This window comes from Arachis hypogaea, chromosome 14 (genome assembly GCF_003086295.3).
Source record: "Arachis hypogaea cultivar Tifrunner chromosome 14, arahy.Tifrunner.gnm2.J5K5, whole genome shotgun sequence".
Lineage (NCBI taxonomy): Eukaryota > Viridiplantae > Streptophyta > Magnoliopsida > Fabales > Fabaceae > Arachis > Arachis hypogaea.
The window spans coordinates 111976676-111986044 of NC_092049.1; the positions used below are offsets into that span (position 1 = coordinate 111976676).

The 9369-nt window shown below is 39.5% G+C and overlaps 2 protein-coding genes across 2 annotated transcripts; both read right to left on the bottom strand.

The window, feature by feature from the left end:
- Nucleotides 1-2096: 2096 nt before the first annotated feature.
- On the bottom strand, nucleotides 2097-4718 carry LOC112742937 (uncharacterized). Its single transcript, XM_025792178.1, has 5 exons — nucleotides 4658-4718; nucleotides 3385-3999; nucleotides 3005-3295; nucleotides 2828-2920; nucleotides 2097-2632 (listed from the first exon to the last, which is right to left on the bottom strand). Exons 1-5 carry the CDS (start codon nucleotides 4716-4718, stop codon nucleotides 2097-2099), a joined length of 1596 nt encoding a protein of 531 aa, XP_025647963.1.
- A 1606-nt stretch (nucleotides 4719-6324) lies between these two features.
- On the bottom strand, nucleotides 6325-9081 carry LOC112740521 (uncharacterized). Its single transcript, XM_025789193.2, has one exon. It carries the CDS (start codon nucleotides 9079-9081, stop codon nucleotides 6325-6327), a length of 2757 nt encoding a protein of 918 aa, XP_025644978.2.
- Between the last annotated feature and the right edge of the window lie 288 nt (nucleotides 9082-9369).

Genomic DNA, 9369 nt, shown 5'->3' on the forward strand with positions numbered 1-9369 from the left:
TATTATTTGGTACCGTTATATTTAGAGATAAGTCTGCGGCAAGGGTGCACTGGAAGTTTCTGCCGTTACTCCGCAACTTTTCTGGGATCATACAGTTTAGCTGGGGATCGGCATGCTTGGCACACCTTTATAGAGCGTTGTGTAGGGCAACTCGAGTCGACTGTAAGGAGATTGATGGTCCGCTGACACTTTTGCTTACTTGGGCTTGGATCCAGCTACCATTTCTTGCGCCGATTCCTGGCAATCCTCGACTCTTTCCGATTGCAAACAGGTAAATTTAAATACTACATGCTTTTAAAAAGTGTGGGACGCTATATTTTAAATTTCATTGATAAATGTTAATTAATGAATTGTCTGATGTCAGGTGGCATAATTGGGAGCGTGCCGATCGACCCTACAGATATCGTAGTCTTGCTCACTTTAGGAGAGCATTGGATGATCTGCAAGAAGGACAGGTATGTTGTAACAAATAAGTATTTGTTTTCCTTTAGCTGTGTTATTATTCGGTGTGTAATCCTCCTTTACATGCATAATGTGTACAGTTTGTTTGGGAGGCTTATGCAATAGGGCGGATCGAACCAGACGTGATTCCTCCTGATATCCGTTAGCATTCGGCTATTTGGAGTGCTACAGTTCCGCTTATATCTTTTGAATGCATTGAGTGGCATGCATCTGATAAACTGAGGAGACAATTTGGCTTGACTCAGGGCGTTCCTCATCAAGAGCGGGATCTAGGTGAAGCATACGGCGAAGTTCTGACAGGTCCCAAGAATCAAGATTGGCCTGGAACCCACTCATTTTGGGTTATGCATTGGACGAATCGGTATAGTCATGTTCTTGTCGAGCACATGGTGCCCTCACAGCATCATCTAGATATTTACTTGCATTGGTACCGAGGTACATATGGTGACCACTTGCATCTGTCAGATCTCATACAACAAGAGAATCAGGAGGGTGATCCTATTCATAATCAGGAGAACCAACATGCACAACAACCACCACCACCACCGCCACCGCCACTGCCACCGCCACAGATACAAGCACAGCAAGAGCCTGAGCAATTCACACCGTACATTCCTGACACACATTCTGCAGATTATTTTACACCACCATACCCAGTGCATCAACAATATTGGGGTGTCCCACACCAAGAGTCAGGGGAACAAGGATCGTTTAGCCAGCTACTTGGATTCGTGGCTCCTGTGCCAGGTTACTCACAGCCAGGGAATTACGGAGACATTCCCACCGACCAGAGGGCCTAACCGAGTGGTATTGCTCCAGGTAGATTATCATTGGATATGAGACCTCGATGTCGCATTTCCTCTGGTAATTCCAGAGGGAGACTTTCTGTTGACTCTAGTAGGAGTGATAATGCCATGGGGGAGGGGATCATGTAGAGCGAAAATCCACGTCATATTCCCATGGGTCTAATTTAGGAGAGCAACCAGGCTGTTGATGATGAGGCTGATGACTATCTGGTTGACCATCCGAACAGGGATGAGAATGAGGATGAGGATGAGGATGCAGATGATGCTGATGATGATGACGGTGATGGTCCAGCACCTAGTGCAGATAAAATACATTATTGGTTAGAATGGTAGAATAACTTGCTTGTTAGTTTGGTTTGATAATTTTGAAAAGTAACTTGCTTATTCGCTTGGTTTGATAAGTTGGTTATTTAATGCGTGAATGTTTCCATAGGGACAACCACAAGCAAAAAAGGAAAAGGATACAACCTTAGAGCTGATCCCTCCGTCAGAGCGCTAATCGATATACCCCGTCCGCTTTTAACAGGGTTGCAAAGAAATGCAAGAAATTATACAAAGATATAAAAAGGGCAATGAAAAAATGATATGTGTATTTGGACTTCCTTATTTAGAATGTGTTTGGTGCTTATTGTTTTCGATTTGTTGAACTATGACGATGACTATGTTAATTCCTTTTATGTCATTAACTAAGCCATTGGACTTTATGGCATTAACTATGCTACTTTCCTTCATAATCAGCACACACATACAATTACATCTATTTTCATTGGATGTAAAATGCCAAAGTCATACAATAATATCACACACGAAGTGCACAATATTGAAAGTCTATTGGGTTGTCGCACCAACACTTGGGCCACCACGATGATGACATCTACTACGGCTGTGGCCCTCGGTCCCACATTGCTTACATTGCCTAGGACCACGCAACATCCGAGTGTCCATCTCATTTAAGAAACGGGTCATTCTTGGTCGACCTTTGGATACCCATCTGAGGAACGGATTACCTACGAATCGGGGTCCATGATAAACAGGCCATGTTGTCGGGTTCTCTAGTGGCCTAAACCTCGTCCTGTACACTCGTCGAACTTGGTCCATTTTGTAAACATCATGAACATACAGTTGCCAATCCAAGCGCTGGTTTGCACAACAAGCAAACACATGTCGACATGAAATCCGGTCTACCTGGAATTCACCACAGTCACACCGTTGTCGACGGAGGTCCACTGCATACTCTAGACCACTGGGACACTTACGCACTTCAAATACCTCATTCTGTCTGTCAAAGTAACTAACTTGAATGTTACCCACTGCCCGCTGATTGGCATGCGATTTGGAGGTTACAAGCTTAGAGAACATATGTCCTGCATTAATACGAGCCTCAGCCTCAACTCTTTTTCAGGTAAACAACTAATTAAGCCTGTAAAACGTTGCCTTAACAAGTGCAGTGACTGGAAGATTGCGTGCCCCTTTCAGTACCGAGTTGATGCACTCCACTAGATTGGTGGTCATATGACCCCATCGATATCCTCCATCAAATGATAAAGCATACTACTCACGGGGAATACGATCCAACCAGTTGGTATAAGCCTCACCCCGCTCGCATAAATGCTGATAACGCATCTCGTACTCGTGAACTGTTCGGGAATATCCTATTAATAAAAAAAATTACCCATTACAAACAACGTTCATTATAATAACTAGGTTTAAAATAACTGTAATAGTAACTATCATACCGATATTGACGATAAGCTTCTGTAGATACGGAGCCTTAAACTTCCTCAAAAAATTGGACTCAATGTGTCTGATACAAAATATGTGGAATGTTTTCAGAGGAGACCAAGCTCCATTACTGCGAGCAATAGCTGACCTGATGGAATCGTACCGATCGGAGATAAGGCCCACACCATCACGTGTCACAACATGATGTCGCAAGTTACTAGGAAAAAAGTGCCAAGCCTCAGATGTCTCTCCCTCAACTATCGCAAATGCAATAGGCACGATGTTTTTGTTGCCATCCTGTGAAACTGCAACAACAAACAACCCTTATATTTTCCATACAAATGAGTTCCGTCTACCTGCACTATTGCCTTGCAATGTCTGAATGCTCTAATACAAGGGTAATAACTCCAGAAGACTCGGTGTAGTACACGAATGTTAAGAACCAAGTCATCTCCCTGATATGCAGGCATTATTTCAAAATGAACGACTGCGGATGGCTCCTTGTGACACATGGCCTCAAACCATATCGGCAAAGCTTCATAGGAAGCTTCCCAACCTCCGAAAATTGACTCCATTGCCTTCTGTTTTGCCAACCATGCTTTGCAATAACTTATGGTGTAGTTAAACTTCGACTGTACTTTCGCTATCACTGATTTCACCTTTATAAATGGGTCAACTTCTACCAATGGCTTTATTACTTCTGCAATTGTGTTTGAATCCAGCTTCGAATGATATTGAGAAATGGTGGCCCTAATGCAGGTGTGACTGCCATTGTACCTCCTTATCTCCCAACAGTACTTCCTGGATATTTTGCTCACCCTGATAAGCCAATCACAGCCTGTGCCATACTGGGTACATTTAGCATAGAATGTCGTCGGTTCTGACTCATGCACCCGGTAATCTACACCTCTACGAATAGTATAATCTTTCATCGCCTTAATTACCGCCTCCCTAGAACTGAATTCCATTCCCACGCTAAATTCACCATCCATCATAACAGGAAGCTCTGCTGCAATCACGTCACAAATTTTATAGTTCCATTAATAACTGTTAAATATGTGTCGTATTAATCAAATCAATGATCCGTAAATCAAGAATAAATGATGCAAAAGTTAATAAGTTCATCAACTAGGTCATGAAACGATATTTAATAAACTAATAATCACACAACAATGGAAAACATAGTTGCCAGAACCAAACCGGTGATCGTACCGGTCAGGTCACTGGGTCATTGGGTCACCGATTCAACCGGTGGGTCACTAGTTGAACTGATTGACCCGATTTTTACCGGTTCATTCTGGATTTGACCGGTTCACACCGGTTCATTGCCATGTGTGGTCTCATCATCGGACCGGACCGGTCTACAGTCCAGTTCAATAGTTTTTTGGTCAAACTGGCCTGTCCGGTTCAATAGTTTTTTGGTCGAACTGACTGGTCCGGTTTAATGGTCTTTTGCTCGAACCGATCGGTCCGGTCCGGTTTTAATAACAATGATGGAAATTACTAAATTTCTCAGCATACACGTTTACTTGATAATTAAACATTAAACAATTACTAATTATATGCTATATTTTGCCTATTTACCGTTGTCTTAAATATTTGTCCTAAACTCAAAACCTATGCACAAGTCATAGTTCACCAAATCTTAATTTAAAATGATGACATACCTGCATTTACATATTGAGGAAACTTCGGTGCATGCATGGCCTCCAAATCCAATGACCGCATGAAAGTCGGCTCCTAAAACGGCTGCTGGTTTGCTAGTGTATTTGCCACATCCACCACATCTGCCACCATAGCATCATCAGCATGATCTTCGTCTACACCTAGATCAACGACCTCGTAATTACTTTCAAACTCTTCTTCACTATCACTGTTGTAATCTTCCAATTCAATATCTCGGTCCGCTGCAGATTGCTCAAACTCAACATACGGTTCGATGAATGATATTCGGGACCGGCTTTCAAGATATACTGAAAACATTTCTTGCATGCTCGCTTCATCGGTTACGTATTTCGTTTGAAATTGAACGAACCCACCAAATATAGATACATGATATCTGTACAGAATACATGACACTCCCCTACGTATTTGAGGATCCATCTTCTCCCAAATCACACCTTTTAATTCTTCAAATGACAGTGTGAATAGAATCACAACATCTAATGGATTTTCACACACAAATTTTACTCATTCAGATGTTTGTAATAAAATTTGGCCATGATAATACACTTTTAATCTTACTCTATCATCCATGATGGAATAGAGAAGATGAGAAAGAAAGCTTTGAGCTTCAGTGAACTCAAAACTGTGAGAAGAAGAAGATGAGGAAGTTGGTTGGTAGCTCGGTGTTGGTTTGAGTATTTATGAAGCTCAAATCGTACCGTCCGACCGCTTGCTCCAATTTCAAATTTTTCTAAACACCAAAATCAGACCATCCGTTTTGTGGTTGGCCGCCAAAAAAATTTTTCATCTCCAAGAAATCGCTGGGTCTGATTTCCTGCGTATCAAAAATTTCTCACCCGCAACCCTGAAATCGCTGGGTCCGATTTCTTTGGCCCAAAATCTTCTCATCTCCTTTCATGAAATCGCTCAGTCTAATTTCTTTGCCAACAGAATCACTATCTGACACAAATCGGACGGTCCGATTTGTGTCCTCTCTCACCTGCATGAAATCGAACCGTCCGATTTCTTCACAACACCTGAACGCCGTCACTCCATTGTAAAACTTCTTTAAGATCCATAACCATGCGTTACACCAATATAGGTGTCATATGCAAAAAAAATAGCCTATTTTTTTATTGATTAAATCTTTTGGATGTATAATTGTACCAAAAATTTTAGGTATATGTATACCCAAAATTAGCTACTAAATCCGTCATCTTATATATATATATTCACATAATTTTTTATAATAAAATAATCAAATTTGTATACAGTTGTATAATAAAATTGTTTTGAGATATCAAATATGGGTCTAACTTTTAGTGTATATATAGCATAATTGTGTTTGTATTTAGTATTTATTCTAAAAATAAATCATTGAGATAAAAATATATCTGTTGGGCTGTTTTTCTATTTCTTATGTTTTACTATGATAAATAAAGAAAAATAATTATAGCTCCCTAATAAAATAATTCATAAAACATATAATGTTTTTGAGTATCCGTCTATGAAAATTAAATCCATATGCAATCAAAACGCATTAGTGGCATTACATATGCTTAGCAGTTATCATTGTTTCTTTATTTTGAAAACTGCTAAGGAAACAACGACAAATGAAAACTGCTAGAGTACACACTACACACCTATATAATCAAAAGACAAGATTTCTTCACTTAAAGATACTCCTTAGCCATGCAAGGACATTCGGACCAAAAGCATTTCCAAGAGAAAGTCCAGCAACTAGTCCTCCTACATATCCAATTAGAATTATTTTCCAATCAAATTGAAGCAAGGATTCTGAATCTTGATCTCCATCAGACTGAGGCGGTGAACCCATACCATGATTTTCACATTTCTTTATCAACAATTGAATCCCACACAACCCTTGATTTCCCTCAAATGAATTTTCTTGGAATGTGGAAAATTGTCCGTTTTCTGGTATTGGGCCTGAAAGATTATTGAACGACACATCAAAGAACTCTAAAAAGGTGAGTTCTGTTAATTGCTGAGGAATGTTTCCTGATAAGTTGTTGAGAGAAAAGTCCAATGCTTCAAGGTTTGAAAGCTTTCGCAAGGAAGAAGGAATGTTTCCAGAAAGCATGTTATTGGACAAGTTGAGCAAGACAAGACTTTTCAACTCACCCATGACATCCGGAATTATTCCAGAAATTCTGTTACTTGAAAGATCAATGGCTACCATGTAGTAGAGGTGCTGAAGTTCATTATAAGTCATCACAATCCCTTTGTTAGACATTGTGAATGCATAATCAATGTAAATAGACCAAGATTTTCCACTGAACTTTATAACATTGTTCTCATATGCCAATTGACTTGCGTTGGACATCATCATGGATTTCCAACTCTTGATCATTTCTGGAGTCAAAATTCCGGAGAATTTGTTGTGAGAAAAATCAAGGATGTGAAGCTTAGAAAATGTGCATGGCTTTGGGCACATGATGGGTCCATAAAATTCATTATGGCGCAGAGAGATAACTTTCAACTCAGGAAGAGTGCTCAACCAAAAGGGAAATGAATCATTAATTTGGTTATGACCCACATTAAGATACTCTAACATTCTACAATTGACCAAAGCTCTTGGTAATTGACCCTGCAAATTGTTTTCACTTAAGTCAATCATCTTAAGGCCACTTCCAATTGTATATGTTTGAGGAATACGGCCAACCAATTTGTTTCCTTGTAGCATTAAAGCTTGAAGAGATTGGCTAAAGTTTCCTATGCATGAAGGAATATGGCTGCTTAAGTTGTTGTAGGACAAATCAAGATAGACAAGTAATTTTAGATTGCATACCCAATTAGGTAAAGACTTAACATCATTATAGGACACATCTAGATAAGATAGCGCTTCCAGCTCTCGAATAACAACTGGAAACTCACCTACATTGCATGATACCAAATCTAGTATTTCTAATGGAGGAAGGGTTGCATTATTGATGGAAAATGTTCCTCTGAGCAGAGATAGGTTGTTGTGTCCTAAGGCAAGAAAATTAAGGCTTTTGAGATTTAGAAACATTTTAAGATCTATCTGACCTTCCAACAAATTGTTGCTTAAAGAAAGAGATTCAAGATTCTCTAGTCTAAACAGAGAGAGAGGGATTTCACCTTGCAGGTTATTTTGCTGAAGACTCAAGTAAAATAAAGCGGTTAGGTTCATTATCCATGATGGGATTTCACCACTTAGGTTGCAAGAATCCAAATCCAATGCTTGAATTGGAGGAAGGGTTACATTGGAAGAACTTTTCCTAGTGGTCAAAACCAAATTATTGGATGATATATCTAGATCAGTTAGCACTTTCAGCTTTAGAAACATCTCAAGCTCTACTTGTCCCTTCAACAAATTATTCCCTAGAACAAGAGTTTCAAGGTTCTCTAGGCCAAAGAGAGAACGAGGAATTTCACCAGAAAGGTTATTTTCAAAAAGACTCAAGTGTGCTAAATTGGTTAAGTTCCCTATAGAATATGGAATTTCACCGCTTATTTTATTGTATCCAAGATTAAAATACTCAAGCTGAGTGAGGTTCCCGATTGAAGAAGGAATAGAACCATAAAAGCTACAATTTGAAATTGATAACCAATATAAGGAATTAAGATTTGCAATGGATGCTGGTAAAGAACCATAGAAACTTGTTCCTCTGAGATTCAATAAGCTGATGAGTGAACTTGAGTGAAAATCAGGCAACATACCAGTGAGGTTATTGTTGTATTCTAAATCCAAAACTCTTAATTTTGGAAGATGGAATACCCCAATTGGAAATTCACCATATAGTTCACAATGGGAAAGGGACAGTTGCTCCAGATGTGTAAGATTTGTGAGTATATTTGGTACAAATGATGATATAGTCACAAAAGAGAGATGGAGTTCTTTGAGTCTAGTTGAGTTTTGAATTAAGGATCTTAGTGTGGTTGTCTTGAGTCTCAAATGGTTGATTGGATCATCGGGATTATCCACACCAATATAGCTGCGGAGATCAAGGGACAACAAGTTGGGCAGCTGTGAAACTTCATGTGGGATTTCGCCAGAGAATGTGGTTTCAGAGCCATGAGAAAGATTCAGATGCCTTAGCTGTGAAAGATCCCCTGTCCTAGCTGGAATTTGAGAGTGATTGAAGTTGTTGTCCGAAAGATCAAGACTTCGAAGATGCACAAGTGAGAAAAGAGTGCTATTGCCATCCATGGAACCATAAAGCTGGCAGCTACTAAGATCAATGCCAGTCACATGACCTGTGATCTCGTTGCATTCGACGCCATGCCATGATGAGCAGCAATCTGTAGTTGGAATCCAAGAAGCAGTTTTAGGATAACTGAATGGATTTTGAGAAGCGGACTTACTGATCACAAAGTTTTTCTTAAACTTCAATAAGGCGTTGCTTTCATCTTCATGACACACATTAGTGGTTGAATGATTCATAGTTAAGCAGTTTGTGAGTGGGAATGGTGAGAAGAGTGAGTGATGAAAAAAGAGAAGAAAGTGTAGTGACAAAACAAGATGCCGCAATAACTCCATTGCGTTATGGCCTTTTAATTGGTTCAACGCTTCAACGCTTAAGTTTAAATGAAAAGTTAAGCAAACACCATGCCAATATATATTGATTGTACCAACGACTCAATATTTTAAGGAGTTAATTTTAGTACAAATTTCCTGTTACATGTTAGTAAGAGTTTTTGAAATAGTTTGAACAAATCAGCTCATCGATAT

Coding starts and splice junctions, on each gene's coding strand:
- LOC112742937 (XM_025792178.1), bottom strand. CDS start 4,718: ATGCGGTCATTGGATTTGGAGGCCATGCATGCACCGAAGTTTCCTCAA. Junction 4,000..4,657: donor TCCTCAATATGTAAATGCAG/GTATGTCATCAT, acceptor ACGTGATTGCAG/CAGAGCTTCCTGTTATGATG. Junction 2,633..2,827: donor CTGGTTGGATCGTATTCCCC/GTGAGTAGTATG, acceptor GTATTAATGCAG/GACATATGTTCTCTAAGCTT.
- LOC112740521 (XM_025789193.2), bottom strand. CDS start 9,081: ATGAATCATTCAACCACTAATGTGTGTCATGAAGATGAAAGCAACGCC.